Source organism: Equus caballus, chromosome 19 (assembly GCF_041296265.1).
Source record: "Equus caballus isolate H_3958 breed thoroughbred chromosome 19, TB-T2T, whole genome shotgun sequence".
NCBI lineage: Eukaryota > Metazoa > Chordata > Mammalia > Perissodactyla > Equidae > Equus > Equus caballus.
This window is the reverse complement of record NC_091702.1, coordinates 58206965-58230860: the sequence shown is the minus strand read 5'-3', so window position 1 is coordinate 58230860 and position 23896 is coordinate 58206965. Positions and strand designations below refer to the sequence as shown.

Here is a 23896-nt window from a genome sequence, read left to right as displayed (position 1 = left end):
TCAATAATGTTACCACTTAATAGGGGAAAAAATCAGCAGTTGCCACTGGTTGGAAAGTTCAACAAAGCACGTGAAGAAACGATAGTAAATATGTTTACCTTAATTTAGATATCAGTTTTCTTGCTGTTTCCTTGACAGATGTGCTCTGAGAAGATACTGTCAGCGAAGAAGCAACTTTACCACCACCACTCACAGAAACTCTGTGTCCAGAACTTGCATTTAAATCTTCCATCAGCACACTGGGCAAAAACAGGCAGAGGTTTATAGTTTCAAAGTAGGAATCACATTAGACACTAACAAACTCAGAAATGTTCTGATACAACAGATGAAATGTTAATACACAATAAATGAAAGCAAGGACATAAATGCAGTGCTGAAAATGGTCATTTATGTAGTCATATAAAATCAATTCTCAATTAGAAGAATGCCTATTCCTGACAAATCTTATTTCAAGGTTTTTGGGTAGCCACAATTAAATAAAATTGGTGATAATTTATTCCTAACAATAGTCGGCATATACCATTTATCTCTCATTTGCTGACAGAAGTTTTTAAACTAAGGTTTTACCCTAGGGGAAGGAATGTACAGAAATAAGACAAAAAGGGACAAAGTCAGTTGAGAGAGAGATTTAGTCACGATCTGGGGGAATAAGAATGTTCTGGGCGAAGTATAATGATTCTGGAATAGAAATGAGGTAAGGCTGTTCAAAGAAGAGTGAGCAGGTCAGAGCTGTTGGAGTGGAGTGCACAGCAAGAAGAGGGAGAGAGATGAGGTCATGGGGCGGGAAGTGGGGTTCATTCTAAGCAGAGTAGGCACCATCACTGGAGAGTTTCTTGCATGGGAGCGAGGTGATCTGATACATATTTTAAAACGATAACTGGCTAAGCATAGGAAACAACTTGCAGTAAGGATTCACAAAATAGTGTAGCATGTTAATGAGACCCAAAGCTTTCAGTGTTATAGGGACAAAAAAGCACAAGAGGGCTTGGGGATGTGCAATACGGGAGATGAAGCTGGGTCGGCAGGCAGGGGTCCGATCACGCAAAGGGTTTGTTTGTCAAGTAATTAGGAGACTTTTGTAATTCTTTCACGCTAATGTCCATAAATTAAGACCACGACTCCAGAGAGTTTTATAGGTTTATATTGTACAGGCCTTTTAAAATCGGATAAGAGTTGATATCAAAGGGCATGTGCCTCTACTGTCAACAGTTCCTTGCCATTAATTATACTGTCTAACTTCAGCTGATATTTTACTTAAGATTAAGAACATTATAACTAATGCTTAATTGTCTGTTAAAGAATACTTGCACAATGTCTGAACGCCCATTAATCATAACCTGCTTTATGCTGAAGTTTTATTCATTTTTTTTTCCACCATTTTAGGGATGCTGGAAATTCATGCTGGTGGTAGGGGGGAAAGTAAAATTCACTACACTAGAGCACAGAGCATTCCTCTCTGAACCTGTTTCTTCTTTTGCAAAACAATAATAATGTCTACCTCATAGATCTGTGCTGAGGATTAAACAAGATATACAAAGAATTTAGCTCAATGCCTACTACTAGTAAGCACTCAGTAAATAGTACCTAATTATTATTATCATCTTTATCATCACTACCACCGGCAATGCATTTGCCAAGATTCTTATTAAGATTCTTTAAATTGGATTGTAGTTCTACCATTCACGTTGTAGTTGCCATTTAAAGACAATAAAAAAAACACAACCTCAGAAAGACCTGGAATATATGAAATAATACACCAACACAAATATACATACACACACAAAAACATGTTTCAGTTTTTGAATGGATCTTAAATGTTAACTCAAATTTTAATAAATAACTCTAGGTAAAAGCATTGTCTATAAACTGGCCTAGCAACAGAACTGGAAAAAAGCCCACATCATTTATTCAATTAACAAATATCATAGAGTGCCAACTTTGAGTCAGGTGCTATTCTGGACACTAGGGACACAGTGGTGAGCAAGACAGTCCCAGCTATCACAGAGCAGTTACGTTCTAGTGGACAATACAGAAAATAGGCAAGCTAGAATGTAAAACATGAAAAGAAATAGATGACTGAATAAAATACTTTAAAGTACTAATAAGTGCTGTGAAAAAAATAAAATGAGATGACATGATTTGATAGGGTCCCTTGCCAGAAGTGAGGTGGGCTATTTTAGATGGAACGGTCAGGGAAGACCTCTCAGAGGCTTAGCGTTATGAAGAAGAAAAGCTCCGGCTCCTGTCCTTAATGAAGCTTATATGCAGTGGGAAGACAGATATTCAGACAGACAATTCCACTTGACCGTGAAGCACCGCTCACCATTGTGTGTCAGAACATAGTTGGCATTTAACAAGTAATTACTGAACCTGAACGACTATGATGCAATCTGCTCCACTGCAATAGTGGCTCTGTGAGTACGGAGTTTGCCTGGGAGTGCGGGGGGACTGAAGGAAAGAACAGTTGATCTGAGCCTTGAATGAAAGGGTAAGAGACTGGTGTACAAGTTGCAGAGGACATTCAAAGAAAGGAAGAAGCATGGCACAAGCGCTGGAAGTATGGGATGAAACAGAACTATAAGTAATTTAGAAACTCTGGGAAGCAAAGTGGGGGCTACAGAAGAGGCAGGAATGAAGGAGACTTGGGCCATCCTAAAGACTTTTGACTTATCTTAAAAGTGACGGGGCTATGAAAGGCTTTGAGTAGCAGAGTGAAGTGATGGGATTTGAGTGTTACAGCAAGGGCCGTAAAATAAAAGCTCCTCTCTGCCTTTTCTTGCACTTAATTCCACGTGCTCCTGTGTGAAAAGGGCACAGGCGCTGGATTCAGAGATGCTGGGGCTGAAGGCCTGGAAAGCAGCTCAGACGGGTTTGTTGTAGAGTGAGGGCAAGAGTCTGCTTCTTTGAAAATATTCTTTTCTTCTATTGGGTATCCAAAATATTCAGCTGATTTTATTCTACAAGTGACAAAAGTCTCATGTCAAGAAAATTCTAGTATGCAAGCATTATACATACATATATGACAATAAGATAATGAGCCACACAAAAAATCGGTTCATAGTCATGCCTTATAAAGACGTGACATTCTCAGTTCTTTGACTACGTCGCAGTCATTTGAATTAGTTGCCTGCTGTGAGTAGGAAGCTAAGTCTGTTTCATTTCATTATTCCAGAATTCTCACAAAAGAAAATGAAAAGGTTTGGGAAAAGGGTAAGAAATCTAATGTATTCTATTCTTTCCTGTCTCCTTGGTAAAATTTGGTTCGGTTCTTAATTGCCTTTGCTTATTGCTATTATTTTCTTTCTTCTTGTATTTAAATATTAATAATTACTTTCCGACAGTGTAAGTGAACTCACTGGAATTCATACAATTGCAGCGCACGCACCTTTCCCAGTGAGGTGGTGAAGAGTTCCTCTTTCTTTCTGGGGTATCACTGCACAGATCCTCTTTTTCTTCAAAAGAACACAGAGAAAATGAAGACAATGACATTTTGATGATCACACAATAAAGAGAACTGAAAGAAGTGTTAGCTCATTAACTACTTGTATATAGTTGACTTGGTATTCAAACATCCTTTTGTAAAACTGCACCATATGTTCTTATAATACCATTTTAATAAAGTGTATATAGTGTATATAATAATTCAAGAGCCTCTGTCACTTTTTTTTGCAATTTCTCTTTTATGATGCTTGTTATCTGCTATTGGTGTGCGTGGGTGACCGACTGGAACTGTTCAGATTCCCTTCTATCACCATCCTCTGCCCAGACAGCCACCTGTCTCCCCACTAGCATCCCACTCTATTGCAATTTGGGTGTAGGTTCAAAGACATCCTGACAGATCCCAATCAGAAACGTCTGTCCAACAGAGTTAACCTTTAAAGGAGGAAGAAATCTAGACTCATCTAGTTGATTTTCTCACTCAGAGAACCTCAGAATTGGAAGTCCAGAGAGGTTAGTGATTTGTTTACAGACTAGAGAGAAGCGGAAATGCTTTGATTCCCTTGGATTGGTTTTAAGATTGTCTTGGGGACAGTATAAGCAATAAACCAATGCGTCCTTCTTCCACTTATCTCTAGAATTCTTGTGATGTGTCCAAATATTTTGTTCCACCAAGTAAACCTTTGCCAACAAGTTTAGGGTCATTAAGGGTCAACTGGAACAGAACAGCAACAAGGAAAGTTTTAGGTGGCGGACAAATCTCTGAGGATCTGCCCGACTCCTTTAAGGAAATATAAAAGAAAACAGAAGTACACTGCAGGTACCCATGGTTTTATTCACTGACTTGCATACAAAGTGAAATTTTTTTAACCCAACAGCCAACTAATCCATAATTACAGTCATTTGAAAATATTTCACAATTTGTTCCTTCCAAACCCAGGATGAGTATTTGAAATTAAATATTAACTTTAGGATCAAAATTGTATTAACAATTTTTCCATTACAATTTGGAAATCCAACAGGCACTTACTAAAAGGCATGTTAATAGTTTGAAATTTCTCTAAAAGATTGGCTTTAAAATTGAGACCCTTACAAAAGAAATCCTGATTGTGGAATTGCAAATTATCCTAATTAAGATAAAAAAGAAAATGTATGATTTCTTAGGAGGCCTCATTAATGGGTTCAAATATAAAGATGTGAATGAATGGCTGATTAAGTTACCTGAGCAACAAAGTATAAAGGAAAGGAGAGCTGACAACCGAAGTGGACACAAAATAATGGCACGGATCAATACAAAAAGGACTGGGAATGATGAAGCCAAAATGAGCTGAGACTTGCTAAGCAGGCTAAGAAAGGTTTTAAAATTTATTTCAGAATAAGAAGATGACAATGAAAATAATGGACTTGTTGATTAGGGCCAATGGTATAATATTAAAAGAGAGAAAGGTATACATAGTACGGTATAAAAGAATTATAGTAATAATAATGAATGGACACTAAGAAAATAAAATTTTCTGAATCCAGTTTGTTTCCAGCTTCTCTATCCAGGGAAATAGTCTTTGGATTGCATATTATAAGATGACAACTTTATGTCTAAAAAAAGTTCTAGAGTCTCACCTGAGACAAATTACATCCCATGAACAAAAAGGAATAAATGTGTTTGTTGAACTATTCTTAGTGATCTCAGGGGAATTACGAAAAGGAGGAAAAGGACTAAGTGATTGAAAATAGGGGAATGTCATTATAACTTTCAAAATAGATTCTGAAAAGCATAGGCCTGATATCAATTCTCGGCAGATTTCAAAGTAGAATTGAATGCAGAGGGTGACATCAGTCTGCTGTTGGGAGCTTCAGGCTGTGTGGCAGTGTTGGGGGCACTATTCTTAGGCAGGAGGTGGCTGCCTGCCCCTTCAAAACTCCTGAGGGCGGCAGCTCACTCTCTACCCACGCTTCCTCCCACTTCTGGAACAACAAATTTAATTTTTTAAAATCCAAACTGCTGCCAAACTTCTGATCTATACCCCACATATATCTGTCACATAAGCCATACTGACAACAACCCAAACACGACAGCTAATATGTGTAAACTGAATACATTTTTTTTTTACCTTTTTTCACAAGAGAAACTTCCTTTTTTTCTTGTTTCAATGAAACATCAGTATCACTTTTATCTAAAACCTGAAAAACAAGCTCTTTATTTAAAGCTGTACAAAAACAAAGGACATATTATAGGATACAAAAATGACCTTGAACATCAGTGCCTGTATAAGGGGAGAGAGCACGTAACATTGCCAGGAGTACAGTTTATGGACATTATGAGAGAGACAATCACAGGTGCTGTAGAAAATTATATTGGCATGCATCTCAAGGATGATTGCATTATTGTCCTATTTACTTCTATCATTTCTTTAAAGGGATTTTTACATTTCCACCAATATTTGGACAGATATGTTTAAGAATCCATATCTTACAAGGATGTAACAATGACTCCAACAAATGAGCCAAGAATTCCATTCACCAGGAACAACCATGGAGCCTCACTGTTCTGAGGAGGCTCATCACAGCCCTGGTTGCCACAGAGCAGACACAGAGAATGAGCCCCACATCAGTGCAATGAAAACTCTGGAGAGGTTGGGGCCTGGGGCCTCAAAGCATCATGGGAAAGAATATGGGATGAGGACAGGAGTGTGCCTAAAATGTTGGGGGATGGGACACCTTGTCTTTGGACAGAATCCTAGGAAATCTGCCTAAAAGGTGTTGCAGAGCCTTAATGTGTTGAACGTAGGAGCCAGGAGGGTTGGTGGCACCTGAGAGTGAGGGGATGCGTGTGTGTGATGTCAGATGTCGGGGGCAAGAGAGGATGGGGGAGTTGTGGGGAGAAGTGTGCTATTCACAAGCCAGGTCTACCATCACTGTCGGAATCCTGGAAGATCCTTGTAAAATCAAGGCTCACACAGGACAAACTTACATTTTGGGAATGCACTTCTTCAGATCAGAGGAGGGTGTGAGGGAGAGAGTTAGTTAGTTTATGTCCTTCAGGAAAACAGACCCTGAATGCTCTCTGTATGGATTTAGTAAATCTGTGAGTAGGTTGGGGAATGTACAGTAAAAGAAGAAAACAGAGAGGCGGGGCTAAGTCAAAGCCCCTGTATGCCCCTTGATCTGAAGACCCCTGAACACAAGCTTGGACACAACCATGTTCCCCACTTCCATTACCTGGTGGAAGGTGTGGGGCTGTCAGTCTTTTGGGCTTACCCAGTGTGTATGTATCCTTGCCTCTCATGCCCCCTCTAACGGCTAAACAAACGTGGGAGGGAGACGTGGCCAATCCCCCTTTTCTCCTCTCCAGGAAACACAGGTGTATATTTTACAGGGTATTCTGGAAACGGTGCTGGCAGGATGCAGGTTAAACCGCACACATGTAGCCTAGCAACGAAAGAGCTGTGAGGCTGTCCCTCATTTGCCGTTTGCTGTTTTACCCAAATCACGAGAAAGAAAGCCTTGTAGGGAGCGGGAAAGAAAGAAAACTGAGTCTAAGCTACTTTGGTCCATTTCAAAATATTTTTATACTTATACTGTAAATCAATTCGTGTTCCAGAAAGTAAATAAAATGCACATATTTTTTAAAAGTTCATTTTGCAAAATGACCTTAAAATGTATGTCTTATTTATTTCTGATGTAACATAAAATTTAAAGTTTTCTTCTGATGTACTGATACATAAGGAAAATCTACATATTTTATTATTAAGTGTCTCTAACTTTGGGCTAAATATCTTTTTGACCAATTTATAAGCAGCATAGACTATTTCCCTATAACAGTTATCAGCAACCTCAAGATAGGCTTACGAGACAATTTATGTATTGCCTTTAATTACAACCACTTTGTTATAATCCATCATGATCCTTCTCAGGATGTGTGCATTTTCTTTGGTAACTCCTCCTTATGATGAAAATCAGACAAGATAGAAGTATCCAAGATTAACAAAAATGACAGCACTCCCAGCAGGGAACTTTTGTTGGTGATGCTAATGAACCTCATGCAATTAATTACTTTTGCATTGTACTGTTTAGTCCCCTGCTTCGAGCTCTGCCTTGGGACTGTTTCCACCAGGATCAGATATGTCCCCTCAAACCAACAATGTTATTTATACAAAGCTTTGCCATCTCTCTTGCAGGAGAGATTTCCTTCTTTTCTTTTTCTTTCCCGGATTTTCTTTATTCTTTGGCATAGAAACGTTTAAAAGATTTTGGATAAAGATTTCACAGCCTACAGTATTTCCTTTTAAATAACATTGTGTAAATACCTGAGTCACAGGATGCTCCCGTCTATTTAATGTACTTGTAGCTTTGAAGGTCTGAATTTTTTCAAGCAGAGATAAGAAGACACGCAGCTGTCTTTTCAATGACACTATTTGTATATTTTGATACTACTTACAAAGCTCCTTCCCATCCAGCACTTCATTACAGAAATGTTCTCCAGTCACTTACGCTTAACTGTGCTTCATACTCTGTGGTTTGGGGAGCTCTCTTTCCTAAGATTTTACCTCGGTCATGAAACAGATAACACCTCCCACACAGTAAATGAGATTATAGCTAAGTCTTAACATGAGGTTTTAGATACCTTAATTAAAATTATGTTAACAATGAGCAGAGTGGGATTTGTCAGTTCTCCCAGGGATGCAATGGATCAGCATAATACCGTGCTCAATTTTGTGAACTATCTATTTAAGAGGATAAATAAATCATAAATAATTTAGAGAGAAGAAAAAGAATACACCTCAGTCAGTTGTTTAACACTTGTCTAATTCAATTGCTATTAAGGAAGCCTAAGAACGGGTTGACGTCACTTTATCTGCTCTCTCTCCTTCTATTTTGCCCCTCCACCTCCACCCTAAGTATTTATTATTATCAAGGACCCAGAAAGGCCACAAGACCAGTCAATGCCTTCCTGCCAAGTTCAAAGGCCCTTCCTGTTCTCATTCTTCCACAGTGAATGTTATGTTCTAGGCTCCTCCCTTATGTTCATTAATTTATTCAATAAAACTGAGTTCCCAGTATGGATCAGACACTGTTATGGTGAAGAATATGAAGTCCTGCTTTTGTGGAGTTTATTTTCTAGTGAGGGAGAAAAAATATTAAATAAATAAAAAGATATGTAATATACTATCAAGGAATGTAAGCTCTGTGAAGAAAAATAACTGAGATAGAAGGAAGAGAATGTCATAAGCTCTTGCACAACTGAGCCCAGGTGCCTCTCTAGGCCTCACTGTTCTCCTTCCACAGCCTCCATGTCCCCTCTCTAGACGCTTTTCCACAAACACGCCAGGCACTCTCCTCTCTCAGAGTCTTTCACTTGCTTGCTGTTGATTCGTTTGTTCCCCCAACTTCTTTCTAGTCTTTCCTCAAACATCCCCTTGACTGGGGCTTCCTTGCCCACTCTACTTAAAATCACATCTTACCCTCACCACACCCAACACTGGCACCTCCTGTCCCCTTCCTCTGCTTGACTCTTCTCCTTAGCACTTACCATTATCCACCACACAACGTATTTTACTTATCTGTCCTGTCTATTGTCTGGTCTCACCACTAGAATGGAAGCGCCATGAGGACAAGGAGGGTCATCTGTTTTTTTCCTGCTGCATCCCTAATGTCTGGGACAGTAACTGACACTCAGTACACTCACAGGATAAAAGAAAGTCATGAAAATACACGTGTGTGGCTGGGGGCGGGGCGGGGGAGGGTGCATGGAGTTCAGGCATTACATACAGCAAAGGAAAAGGCTATGAAGAAAAACAAGCTCACAGTGTTGGAGGCCACAGAATGTCAAGGTGGCAACAGTGGAATGAGAGAAGGGATGAGCGGTGGGGGTAAGACTCAGAGGAGGTTGCTTCTGGTCACCTAGGGCGTTGGAGGCACAGTAAGGACACTGACTTTTGTTCTAAGTGTGAGCAGAAGCCTTAGGAGGGTTCTGAGTAGGAGAATAGCATAACCTGACTTCTATTTTACATGGAATATTCAGATTTTAAGACTGAGGCCGCCAAGAGAAGGAGTGGAATCATTTATAGGGCTATTGTTGTAGCTCTGGTGAGAGATGTTGCTAAATTAGCCAGGGTGGCAGCTGTGGAGGCGGTAGAATAGGATATACCTTCAAAGGTTGACTCAGCAAGACTGGCTGATGGGTTGAGTGCAGGGTGTGAAAGGAGGAGAGAAATTCAGGGCGACTCCCAGGGTTTGGCCTGAGTAATTGTGGATGGTGGCAGCATCTGAAAGGAGGAAGCATGAAGAATTCCTTTTTCCCCTGATTTCTAGAACCTTCTGTGTCCCAAATCTCCCTGGGTAGTTGATATTTTTCTGTCTACACTCAATTCCTCAATGAACCTATTAAAATCTCAGGTGGTTAAACTATCACCTTTATGCAGTAAACAGCTCCATCAGCATCACCAACTCTAACCTTTCATCTTTGCTCAAGTTATTCTCAACTGACTTCAGGACACCTAGACTTGAATATTTTGCTGAAACTTCAAATCCTCAGTCTCATGTTTGCCAACCTAGTCAGATCCCACTGACTAGGAGTCGTTTTATTTATAATAACATTTTTGTTCCAGACTGCCAACACAAAACTGCTCTCATTGTTTAGTCTTCCATACAAAATTGTGCAATTTTTCCTTCAAAATCTTCCAATTTTCCTGGCCTTATACTACAGTCTTCAGGGAGCAGCATTCTACATTACCACAATGCCATTATCACAACCCAATTAATTTTTTCAAACAAAATCTCTAGGATTAAATGTTTCGTTTTAAAACCTTCCCACAGATCCTGACTACTTACTAGCTCTATCTGGCTTTCAAGGCTCTTCTCCATGTGATTCTAAGTTATCTGGACACAATTTCAGTATTTCTTAAGAAAAGGTTCCCTGTTATAATGAAAAGGTTCTCTTCAGAATTCCCTAGAAGCACTACGTACACTTCTGTCTCCACACCTTTGCCCCTGCAATTCTCTGCACCCAAAATGCCTTCTCTCCTTCCCTCTAAGTCTTTCCCACTTTTTAAGACAACTATAAGTCCTACTCTTTCCAAATGTCTTTTTTATCTACTCCAGCACATACTGATTTCTTCCTTCCTGTGAAAAACCATTAATAGTAAATTACAAACAGTTTTTATTATTATTAATAGCCAAGCATCTTCTCTATGTGACTAGATAAGGCTAGGATCCTTCATTCTTGTCATGATGCTTCAAAGCAGAATTTAAAACTTGGGTTCATATCCAAAAACAAATTCAACTCTACAAAGCATCAATCAATATACAGATTTTACTGAAGACCGTTGAGAAATGGAGGAAATGGTGCATAAGGGAAAAATCTATTTAGAATCACCATTGAACACCTCAATTTCCGCGTCTTCCACTATAGCTGCCTCATCTCTCTCTCCACACTCTCCCCTCCAGCCTCTCCACTTCTGCAGCACTAGGATTTTCTGCTCCTGGGATCCTCCTCCCGCCCCCTCCCCACACACACAGGGTCACCCTTCAGCTCTCCATTTTCTTCCACGAAATAATTTCATACTCTCCATTTTCATTCTTTACTCCCATCTCTAGGCCCAACCAATAAAGGCTGAATTTGCCCTCTTGAGAATTACAGAAGGTGGTTTTAAAAAACGTTTTTCATAACACAAAGAATTACGTTCATTCCGTCACAAATCATCCCATTAATCCTCATAACGATCTTGAGAATAGATATTATTATTCCCATTTTACAGACAAGAAAACAGAAGACCATAAGGTGATACAACTGACAAGCAGCTTGGAGGTCTGAATCGGAACCTGGGTCGGTCTGCCAGAGTGCAGAGCCTGTGTGCTTTCCAGAAAATAACGCTAACTCACGGTTTTGTAAGATTGTCTTCCAATTTTCCTCTCCTTGAGGGCAAGGATGATATATTTTATTTTTTTGGTGTTCCTCAAAATCTCTACTGCAGTATTGTTCAATAAATGTCTTGTCTTGGTGCATGGCTGCTGTCAGTTCGCATGCTGACACTTGAATATTTAGATTCATTATAAGTTGCCCACAAGATTTCCTTTAGGCTAGAGACTACATCGCATATTGTTTGTGTGCCTGTCTGTAAGTCGGTTGGTGAGTTGATGAATGATGCTGTGGAGGGTGAGTAGAGACAATTTTCCCTCCAAAGCCCCTGGGGCAGCTCTGGTTTGCATCTCAGAAAGGGGCTGGCTCTGTCTGTGGAATTTCAGATGCTGTTAGCAACAATCACAGCATTATACAGGTTCCTATGGAGGCAATGGTAACATCATCAACCAGCAAATCTGACTAAGGAATGGCTTGCTTTTGAAATTAAGGCAACTGAAATCATATCATTGCAATACCAATGCAGTTCCCCATAAAAAAAACTTCTGTAAAGAGTCAGAAAAATTCTGTGTATTTAGGGTGAATGTAGCTGGTTTAGGGACTGGCTATGCAGTTTGCTTTCCTTCTTTTTTATCTACTTTTGGGTTACTGAGCCTTTGTTTCACTTTCATTTCATTACAGTACTGATGTCAAAGCAAAGCACTGGTAGTTGTTGGTTTTGCGTTTTTCTTTTTCTTTTTTTTTCTTTCGGCCACTGTAGAGCATAAACCTAGATGCTGGAAACTCATCAGCTGTTCCCGACATTCCTCAGCTTTTATAATAAACCATGGAGGTCCTGTCAATGACCCTAGGGATTCAGAATGGGCTGATACCTTTCTGGGCTGGAATCAGCCTCTTTTGAAAGACACCCCAAAGAGCTAACCAGGTATAATTGGTAAAGGACTTAACTCAGTACCAAGACAAGGAGGTGGTTCTATCTACTCATTCCTTTATCCCTATATCTTTCTTAAGCCCCCAAAAGTGCCACCCTCTGGGCTAGACACTGGAGGTTAACATCTTTCATAGTAAATATTTGAGGTTCCATTGCCAAACTCTTAAAATACATCTGTCAGTGGTGAACTGACCATCTAGTTTTTAAAAGCCTTGGCAGATTGGGAAAATGAATGAATCCCTCAGCCAGCCCATTCTTGAGGACCAGTGAAAGCCAAAAAAGACCTGCATGACCACAGAGGTTAAAGGGCTATAGTCAGTCTAACCAGAAGGTAGTAGGGTTCCTGGTTATTAAAAAGGTAGGTCTAATATAATCTTAAAGTAACCACACCACAGATGTTCTTTCACTGCATAAGCAATCTGGGTTTGCCAGTGATATTCAGAGCAGTAACTGAAGGAAGATTATTATAAGATATGGAAAAACAACAAATACGTGGCTCTTCTCCTTTAAGAAAAGGTAAATGTTGCTTCATATTAGAATCAGAAATTTTGCAAATGTCAACTTGGAGTACGTGCTCCACCAAGATGAAGGAAAGCATGAACATGTGTAATAAAAACTTAGTACTTTTATCACTCTGACCTGAGTCTCAACACATTACGCCCATCCAACTTCTCTAACTTGTTGGCATTGCTAATTTTACTCCTCTGGTGTTCCTCAATTTTGAAGCTTTCCTCAAATTGAACATTTGTTTTCCTAACCATTTGTTACGGTCTGGCAACACAATTTTCCCAGTCACTTTTGGAACAGATCCTTTAGGACATCTAGTCTGTATAGTCGCTTCTTTTATCACATCGGATACCTCTTTGTTGGGTTGCATGCTAATCTAGTCCCATTGCTTTATTTTTAATTAGTCTATTGCTTCTACTAAGCATAGTATAGTGACAGCTGATCAGAATGCCTCACTTTGAGGGGCAATGGGGTGGTACAGGGCTCATACGCCAAATTTTTGCCTGGAGTAAAGCTGAACTGCCAATTTATCACATAGCAGTGCACTGGAGCTTTTAACTGAACTTAGATAAACCCTTAAGTACAACAGGACCACAGCACCGCTCCAGTAAAGCAGAACTGTAGAACCTTTACTCAGACATCGATTCCTCTGACAGGTACATCTATAAGAGGTGCTACAAAAGAATTTCTACTTCCTTCCATCTAGAGTTAACTGGGACAAATTTGAACTTTACAAATGGATTTGGAAATGCTTGAGACAGAAACAGTTCAGAATATCCAGTACTCATTAAAAGACAGGGCAGGGCATGTGTTTTAAGCACATAAGATGTGAAACAATGGGGTTTTCTGGAGGCCAAAGGCCAGGCAACACCAGCTCCTGGGAGGAGTTGGTGGTAAGGTTATGACCACAACCCCATTACTAGAGTGATAATCTTGGGTAAGGAGAAGACCTGCTTTCCTAGGAATTAGTGGAGACCCTGAGATGATGATCCTGATGACTATGGTGACTCTAGGTGACTGGAAGGAGACGAGCCCTGGGTCTTAAGCAGAAAACAACTTGATTGGATAGGTCAGATTTAGGGTGGCTAAGGGGAGAAATGGGCTAAAGGGAAGTTAGCTTAATCTGGGCCAGGAGTGGGTGATAGATTGATTTTTTTAAATGTCTTCAAGACTCTTGGCTGGAGAATGCTCATCTATAGAACTTTCGAAACCTGTCTAAGCCAAAATGCTGAGTATTAATCCATACAGTACTTATTTGTATCTTGAAATCCTCACCCCTGAGTAAAGTGTATTTGTGTCTACAACCAACCTGTGTGGAATGGGCTGGTTCATCTGATGGGGGCACTGGGATATGGAGACCTACGATAAAGAGAGAAGTCGTAATGAGGAGTGATTAAGAAAGTGGGAGCTGAAGTTGAACAGCTAGGGTTCAAGGTGACCACATCCTGGCAGTGTGACTGTGAGCAAGTTTACTTTCCTCATCTGTAAAATGGGGATGAGAAGAGCACTTACCCCTCAGGTTATTAAAAGGATTAGATGACACTTGTGAAGTAGAGTAGCTGAATTCCATCACGGCCGCCCAGAAAGAGGAAAGGCTAACTCCACGAAAACACACGTGTGTGCACACACCGTAGAATTTCAGAAAAATACCATTTTACAGGGTCAGAGATAATAAATCTGGATCACACCAGTTACCCTGAAACGGTGGAGGGAACTGGAGCTGTGTTAACAAGATTGTGAAAAATAATGAAAGACGTCTGCTGCAGTGCAGACTGATAGCCCCATGCACAACGTCTCCAAAGGTCCAACTGGGAGGCGATCTGGGGTGTTCTGAAGAGATTAAGATGTCCTTAAAAAAATCTCCTCATTATTTTCATGAGTTTTTTAATCGCTAAAAAATGCCTGGAGCTTTAACGGAATCTCAGTTGGAGACTTCCACAGCTCCAAACGAAACACAAGGTCTTGCCAAGAACACTCTCATTGCATGGACTTTGAAATGAATGGCCTGCACTGGCTAAAAGGCCAAGCATAAATTAATATCAAAAAGGAAAAAATGCCACGGAAGTGGCAGCAACAAAGTATACGATCAGAAGCAACCTAAGATAAGGCAAATGAAGGCCAACGCCACATGAATGATTTGGGAGCATGTTAAATGTGATACACAGTGTAGAACAAAGAGACAAACACTAAAAATGACTAGAAAATAAGGATGATCCCACTGGGAAAGGGAAAAAACAAAACAATGTGTTTTTTTAAAAAATATCTTCAGTAGACCGAAGGCCTTGGAGAAAAGAGGAATAGGGGTAGGGGGAGGAGGAAGAAGTCAGGAAAACAGATCTAACTGTTGTAACACTGGGGGGCGGCAGAGGAGGCCATTTAGGAGAATAAATGATAATAACGCTGAAATAATCAGCAATGGTCAGATTCAACACAAATCTGAAAAGTAATTAATACTCATCACTTCACTTGAAATTGCACAACAGTCAGTACGAAAGCCAGAGGGAGATGTACCTGAAACCTGGGGGAGAGGGAAATGAAGTGCCCTACTAAGAAAAAAGGCAGACTGACAGACATTATCCACACAGCAAACAAAGAAGGTGCTGATCAGAAAGGAGTCATCGTCCCTGCAACAAGAAACAACCACACTCACCAGAGCACAGGTAGGCACACGGCAAGGGCACCAGGCCCGGCCCTTTTGGTGTTACAACCGCATCGGTAACATCATCCCTTGTGGGGAGGAGGACACAGCAGGCTGTCTCAGCTGGAAGCCTTTTAAATATCCAGGCACAGAGCTCACCAGCAACTGTCAGATTGCAATGGGCCAGTCCATGGAGACCGGCATAAAGGGAGAGAAGGCACAGCCTAAGTCAGCGTGTGTCTTTCAACCGGACAGAGGCTGCATTATCTTTTAAATGATTCAACTGCCATTATGATATTACACAACAGTCTCATGGGTTTGGATAATGTGAAATCATCCCCGTGAGATGGACTTTCTTTGGTGTGCTGAACATATAGGTCTGGGCCTATTACACCTGAAATAAGGCCCTGGGCCCCAGTATCTTCACCAAAATAACAAAACCATCTGTTTGGGGGGAGACAGGAGGGTGTCCTGCATGGTGGCTAACTGTTCTTCCTTAAGTGGTAGCCTCTTGCAGCACTGGTAGCCCTGAGTGCCTTCCTTCTTACATTTGGCAGGTATAGGGTCAGAATTAAAGCACAAGCATGTACACACACACACACACACACACACACACACACACACACACACACTATAGTTCAAAGACTACCGGGAAGCAGCCCAGGGGTTAAGCGGAATCATTGTTTAATTTCTGAGAATAAGAAAATACAGACAGACAAGCATTTAGAAGTAATTATTTCCTATTGGAATTACTGCAACTACAGCCAAACAGAGAAATTAATGTGCATCGCTAGATAATGCATATTTATCCAAATTAACCAGACACCATCAGTTTGAAAACAGACTTTCTGCTAGGATCACAAGGACACAAATAAATCATACCACACACATACACACAAGGAACGTGAGAACTTGAGAAATATTACATAAAAAGACAGCAAGAATTTGAATATAAATGTCATATCTGATTTATGAAAAAGCACTTGCTAAAAGCTGTGTGCAAAGCTTAGAGAGGTGACAAGGCAATGGCTACATGACAAAAATTAGGCTAAAGTCAGAAGACATTATATGTTCCTTATTGGCTCATCTGTAATTGAAAACTAATCCACAATTCCAAATTGCATTTTGAGGTAGCGTACCTAAAGACAGGTACCATCAGGTCAGACCCTTTTCTAAATATTCTCACTTATATTATTATGTCAAAAAATACCACCCATCTAGGCAACTATAGTTATTCTTATTTAGGTTGAAGTTTAGTTATCAGCTTCTTGGTAATCAAGGTAGAAAGAGAACTATGCTGAGTAATAAAGCTCATTTTCTGAGGAAAGAAAATAGCAAATAGATTTTTTTCCTGACATTAAATTCTAATGTCTAAACAAACTTTTCCATCACAATACAAAAAACACTGCACTTCATAATGAACAATGTTCTTAATATGGCTTCGCAGATGAAGTGCTCCTCATACAGCCAGTCCTTGAGTCATTTCTTCCTAAACACCAAGAGCTTTTCCACTTGGTTCAATGAGGGAAAGAAACTCTGCTGGGGTTTATGGTAGAGGAGCCCAGATATGGAGGTCTTTGATACTGACTACCAAGTTAGAATCAGGGATACATAACCTAGAGGATGAAATGGAAAGTGTGTCCATATTTCTTGAATAGACTTCTCTCAGTAGGGCTTCTGGCAGTGACCTAATTGAAATCAATTTAGAATTACACTTTCTGGTGAGAATCCATATTACAAATTACAGGGAAGTTCATATCCTTTGGATTTGGGCATGTAGGTTTCAGGATGACCTTCAAGTTATATATTTATTTTGTATCTATTTACATAATATTAAAGCTTTCTCACTCTGATAACTAAAACGAAAAGCATCATGGACTAACAGTCAGGAGGTGTAAGACCCAGTTGTATTTTTACTAGGTTGCGTAGCCTTGGGCAGTTCTGAGTCTTGTTTCTTCACTAAGTTATTCAACTAAATGTTTCAGCTGCTTTGAGGCACTAATGTGCAACGCTTCTCGCATTCCTCTAATCTCTGTGAATGTGAATAAATCTCAAGGTGTCATTTAGTTGGCAAAGTTTCTCTCACCAGGATTATATCTGGATCGCTGTTGCTGGTTTCAGCTTCAATCAAAGCCTCACACTCTTGCACGAGGTTTTGACTCTGCTTCCTTTTTCCCTCCCAAGAAGAGGCCTATAGTAAGGTATTAACAAAAAATATACAAAGATTAGTAGCAATCAATGGTACACCTTAAACCACCTTCAGTCAGCCTCTATTAACTTCTGTACAGAAGCAGACTTCTGTAGGGTAAACAGAGGTCATTCAATTTCTGATCTTCACCTTCAAGGAGTATATGACTGCGATAAGCACTTGTAAAGTTAAATAACAATACACAAAATAAAAAAAGGATACTATAAGGCAAATTAAGTATGAAATGAGTGGTGTAGACTGTGGTGCCCAATAGCGAATAAAAGGGCTTAGAGTATTTTGCAAAGGACTGTATGAATTACTGTCCATATACTGAATAAATAAAGTCTCATGTGGATACACATATTGGTGTTAAAATTTATGTAGATGTCACCGAAGGGGACAAGATACACATTCATTTCAAGACATCTATGATGGCTTTCTCTTATTACGTAGTTCTTAATCAATGGATACTAGACATGCCTAGTATCATGTGAGATGTCTGCAGTCATTTTTTTGATATTGAAAAGACTTCCTCATACTTGAAAAGGTGGGAAACTGCAATGGAAAATTTATGGGGCAGTGAAAGGTCTCCTTTGAGTGGAATTGCTAGAAGTAAATTCTTAGCTTCTGGAGGGCAGGAACTGTGTCAATCTCCGAATCCTCAGCACTTGGCCCAGAGTAAACGCTTAATATATGTTTCTCAAGTGAAATTAACTAACAAATGTCATTAAGGGAAAATTCAACGGAATTAAAAGTTGCAGATACAGGAAACAATAAGTCTATTATTTTTATTGGAAACCTTGTTTTCAGGAAATGGGGGGAAAAGTTGTTTAGGATGAAGAAAGTAGAATCTCCTGAGAGACACAAGGGTGTGGTAAACAAATTCTCTAGGAAGAGAAGTTAGTTAATTAATCACCTGCATTAATAGAGCTGAACTGTGATACATATAAGCTAAAACATTAGCTAATTCCACAGCCTTTGTTTTTGAGGGAGATTAGTCCTGAGCTAACATCCACTGCCAATCCTCCTCTTGCTGCTGAGAAAGATTGGCCCTGAGCTAACATCCGCGCCCATCTTCCCCTACTCCACATGTGGGATGCCTGCCACAGCAGGGCCTGATGATTGGGGCGTACGTCCACACCTGGGATTCCAACCTGTGAACCCTGGGCTGCCAAAGCGGAGCACAGGAACTTAACTGCTACACTACCGAGCCAGCCCCCAGAACCATTTTTATCAAGCTTTTGGAGCATATGATAAGATTTACTTGGAGCACATTTGCCTTCCTAATTCCATCTACTTAGACTAATATTAAAATTAATTACACTTCCTGCACCTCCTCTGACAGTGGTAATGCCAAGTGTTGTTGTGTTTATTGGCCAGGAGATTAGAAATTTACTGCAAATAATCCTTAAGTAATTGAAAGTTGTTTCATTGCAATTTAAAACCTGATTAAATTCCTTTTCAAAAGCTTATAAAGAATTTCACAGTTTCCTGGTCTCTCCACCTCACTTCTAGATTTTCATTAACTATAGAATACCTTCGGAAATAAAATTATCTTACTTTTCCAAGAGTTGACATACAACCTCTCTCCATTTCTTCACCTTCCGCTTGCTAATCAATCCACTGTAATCTGGTTTCTACCTTCTTCACTCCAACAAAAACCAGAAAATTCTTCCTGAGCTCATCTCTATTACCTTTAAAATCATTAGGTCAACGCACTATTTTAGGCCTTTGGCCTCTCAACAGAATTTAGCCTCTATGACCAGCTCTCCTTGAATTGCCTTTTTTCTCTCTTGGCTTTGAATGATAAAACAAATTCCTGGATTTTCCTCTTACTGCTCTGGCCATTCCTTCACAATCACTGTGCACAGTTATCCTCCGACAGATAGCCATAGATGCTAAAATCCCTTAAGTTTCTCTCTAGTCCTTCTTTTCTTCTTACCCTTCCTTTTTACTTGGATGTCCTCTTGGAAGTCTCCAACTATATAAGCTGAACTCATGTTCCTGCTCATAAGCCCAGCCAACTTCTAGGATTCCCTATTTCAATGAATGGAATCACCATCCAACCAGGTGTAAGAGCCAGAAATTCTGTAGCCATTCTTGCCATTTCCCTCTGCTTCACCTTCCATATCCAATATATCACCAAAACAGCTCGACGTTCCCTCCTCAAGACAAATGCACAGGAATAAACGTATTTTCCTTCTGTCCACTGCCCCATCATCCCCCTAGCCCACACGACTGCTGTTTCTCCAGGAGACCATTGCAATAGCCACCTAACTGCTCTGCCCACTTTTACCCTGCTTTCTACTAACCTTCCTTTCACACTCAGCCAAAGTAATCTTCCTAAAGGAAAATCCGATCACATCACTTCCCTGTTTGAAATCCTTTAATGGATTCCTATTGTTTTTAGGACAAATGCAAAAACCCTTTCAAAGCCTATAGAACCGGCACGGTTCTGGTCACTTCCTACTCATCTCACATCACAGCCCCTTTCCATCTCTCTGCCCATCATAGCTTGCTTCTTAAGGTACTTTGTATTCACTATGCTCCATCTTTAGGAAATGCTGTTCACATTGCTTGGAAATGCTCTTTCTTACCTTTTAACAATTTAATTGGAATTCAGTCCTAAAAGTTCAGCTATCACTTTTTCAGAGAAGGCTTCCCTGTCCTCTCAGACAGTCAAATCCCCTATTATAAGTACTCATGCTACTAAGTCACAAAAACTGCCGCAGCAGCAGTTCCCACTGTCTGTATAATTATTGGATTGTCTGTCTCCATGGAAGTTCAATGGGCACAGGGACTGTATGTGGTTCTGCTCACGGCTGAATCCCTTGTAGCTGCCTGGCATACTAAATGGCACATAATAGACTATATATATATATAAAATTTACATGTATATATGTATATATACATATGTATATGTATATATGTATATGTATACATGTATCTATGTATATGTATATGTGTGTGTATATATATATATATATATGGATATAGGCTGCACTAAGTGAATCTCTCTATATAAAGTCTAAAACATCTTATTCTAACACCTGGACACACTTCAACTTCTCAATCACTGGTATGTTTCCAGAGCATGCAACCTACTCATAAAATACATCAAGAATCCCAAATCTTGAGATTGCACAGTTAATGAATGGAAATCAGGGTTAAGGGAGATATGACCATAAAGTAATAAAACTACTTCCTATATTGCAAACATGCTGTATTTTGGACATAGCAAGGGTTGAATAAATATCTGCTGAATATATGAACTTGTATGTTTGTGATACAAAATTAAAAGTAAAATTCTGACAATTGCAGACAGACTCAGCTTGGCTTCTATAGTCTCAAAGAAAGATTTAGGGCCAAAACTGCAGAATGATAGGGAATTGGACTTCAAATATATATATTTTTGAGTGTGTGTGTGAGGAAGATTCATCCTGAAGATAACATCTGCTGCCAATCCTCCTCTCTTTTTGCTTGAGGAAGGTTCGCCCTGAGCTAACATCTGTGCCAATCTCCCTCTACTTTGTATGTGGGATGCCACCACAGCTTGGCTGATGAGTGGAGCAGGTCTGCATCCAGGATCTGAACCCACAAACCCAGGGCCGCTGAAGCGTACCACATGGAACTTTAACCACTTGGCCAGTGGGCTGGCCCCAGACTTCAAATATTTTAAGAGAGTGAGCTACCCAAAATGGAACGAGAAAAGGCTGCCTTAGGAGGTAACGAGTCTCAGTTACTCAAGATTTTCAAGAAGAGTGTATACACCATTTGCCAAAGATATTACAAGTAATGTGGGAAACATTTCTGTAATATAACTATTGTTCAGAATAATTCTTTTTGAAGGAACCATGCCTAAAATATCTTGTCTCCCACAATGCTTAACACAGTATCTCACACAGGGCAAAAGTTCAGGAGATATTTGCTGATCAAATTAGTTTATTGCTTACAGAGCCAATGGCAATTCATTTGAATATTCTACGGTGGCCCACATTCAATTTTAAGGGTGAGTTTAATTTTTAGAAACAGTAAGAAGGCAGTTGAAGTCAAATTTGATGAACAAGGCAGATAAACTAGGCAATATATTTTGACTTATAAAAGATTTAAAATGGTAGTGAGATAATATCCACAATCATTTAGCACTGAATCTGGCACAGGGTAAATGCCCACTCAATTTTAGGTATTGTTATTTAATAACAATAATTAAACTAAATCTGAGGGCAAATTTTCAAAAGGAATTAAATAAGCGTAGCATTGTCAGAATGAAAGTGTACTGAGTCTTCTAAAGAAACAAACGTTAGGATATGCGGAAATTCTGGGGTGGTACATTTGTTAAAATCTGTCTCAATACCTAGTTTTATTATCGACATTATATCCTATTTTTCCAGAACCTTGACTACTGTAGAATTTGGCTAAGCATTTTTCTAAAGTATTGAATGCAAAATGCTCAAGATTACAGGTTTATCCTACATGAATATTGCTCTCTTAAACACAGATTTAAAATCCTTTTCCCACCCGGGCAGTCTTTGGGGGCCCTTCAGTTGGCTGAGCTTCCCACACACTGTGACGTGCTGATATTAGCAGTCTGACTTTTCCTCCAAAAGAGAGAATAGAGAAGAAAAAATAGAAACTGGGACCTTGTCCAGGAAACTCAGATGACAATGTGTAGGCTATAATTAGAGTACTTGAAAAATGTGAAAATGAAGCCAAACATTTACCAAATGCTATGTCTCAAATAAGGGAGTTACTATACATTTTGTGAATAAGAAAAGAAAAAAAAAAACACCTGGGATCTGTCAGCTAGTTTGACACTTTCCGGCAGGGCTGTTGGACATCTCTGCTGTTGAGGGTTTGCCTTCTTCTGTGTGGACTTCTTCAGCCTTCTAGTCTCTGAGATGTACTCTATATCAGAGGCCGTCCCTTCTGCGCTTCTTTTCCAGCCTCCACGGCTCACCGAAAGCTCCAAGGATGTAAGAGACTCATGCTTCAAGTTATCACTCGAAGGCCTGATTTTCTGAGTTTTCGTATTTTCCTTAAACAAGAAAGAACATGTTTTTATTTTTTGGTAGCCAGTTTTATTTATAATTAACTACCATTCCCCTGAAAACCTTATGACATTAGGTGATATTTATTACTAATGAGAACTTTAAAAAGCAGAAGCTTAGAAAACAGATGTTAGCAAATGCATACCACTATAAAGGCTCGTTTACAATTTGATTCGGCATAGCCGGGTTCAGTCAAGAAATCTTGTTTTGAAGATGCAGAAGACCCCAAATTGAGAACACAGTGTGCTTCCTGACTTCCTCCGAAGAGAGACTTACTTGCCTTTGGCTCTCTGGTGTATAGATATCAGTAACCTATTTACCTAAAGGTTAACTGTGGTTTACCAATCCCATCATCTGCCTGTTAAGAAATGTGAATAACTAAAACTGTAGAGTTTTCCATATTGGTATAACTGAAAAGCTCTACACATTCAAAAATTTCCCTGAAAACTTTAAATTTCAGATATTAACAGATATTTGAGGAATATAATGTAATGACATTTTATGAACAAGAAACAATGTAGGAATTACAGATACAACGTATTTCCAGGCAAATATATATCCACAGACTGAATCAACTTTTTCTCTCTCTCTCCCTTTCTCTCTCTCTCTCCACACACACACACACACACACACACACACACACGGATGTATATAGGATTAAATACATACACATACATATATACACATATATATACACACACATATATATATACACATACATATATACACATATATATATACACACATACATATATACACATATATATATACACACATACATATATACACACACAGAAAATATTGGAAAGAAATACATTAAAATATTTAAAATGACCATCATCTTTAGGCAGTTAAGACAATGAGTGATTTAAATTTTCTTATTTGTATTTTATTTTCTGGGTTTTCCCTAAAAAACATGTATCACTTTAATAAGAAAAAAAATGATGGCAGTTAAAAAAAATTTATTAGTGCTTCACTTCCTGAACCTCATAAAGCATGGCGACATTGGGCCCTTGCTGGGTCTTATCCTTCATATGGAAAGCATGACCCGAATGGTTCAATCCCACTTCAACTACTCACCATAGATGCCGAAGTTTGGCAGGTGGTAGTGAACTCAGTGATCCTACTTGTCGGCATAAACTGAAGCTTTCATGGAAAAAAATCATTAGACAAATGTAAGTAAAAATAACTTCCAACTGACATATTACAATATTTCAATATTCTTCCTTTCTAAAAGAAGTTTCAAGATTGCACACCCTCACTGATAATTATTTAAGGAATTTCGGTTTAG

The 23896-nt window shown here is 39.4% G+C and overlaps 1 protein-coding gene across 1 annotated transcript in view; it reads right to left on the bottom strand.

Moving 5' to 3' along the window:
* MORC1 (MORC family CW-type zinc finger 1) overlaps positions 1-23896 on the bottom strand; it is a 168046-nt gene that overhangs the window by 20047 nt on the left and 124103 nt on the right. The window contains exons 18-23 of the mRNA XM_023623810.2: positions 23686-23751; positions 22347-22592; positions 17456-17560; positions 5547-5616; positions 3386-3452; positions 99-239 (exon numbers count right to left, since the gene is read on the bottom strand). Coding sequence (XP_023479578.1) covers positions 99-239; positions 3386-3452; positions 5547-5616; positions 17456-17560; positions 22347-22592; positions 23686-23751 — 695 coding nt within the window. The remainder of the gene's footprint in view (positions 1-98; positions 240-3385; positions 3453-5546; positions 5617-17455; positions 17561-22346; positions 22593-23685; positions 23752-23896) is intronic.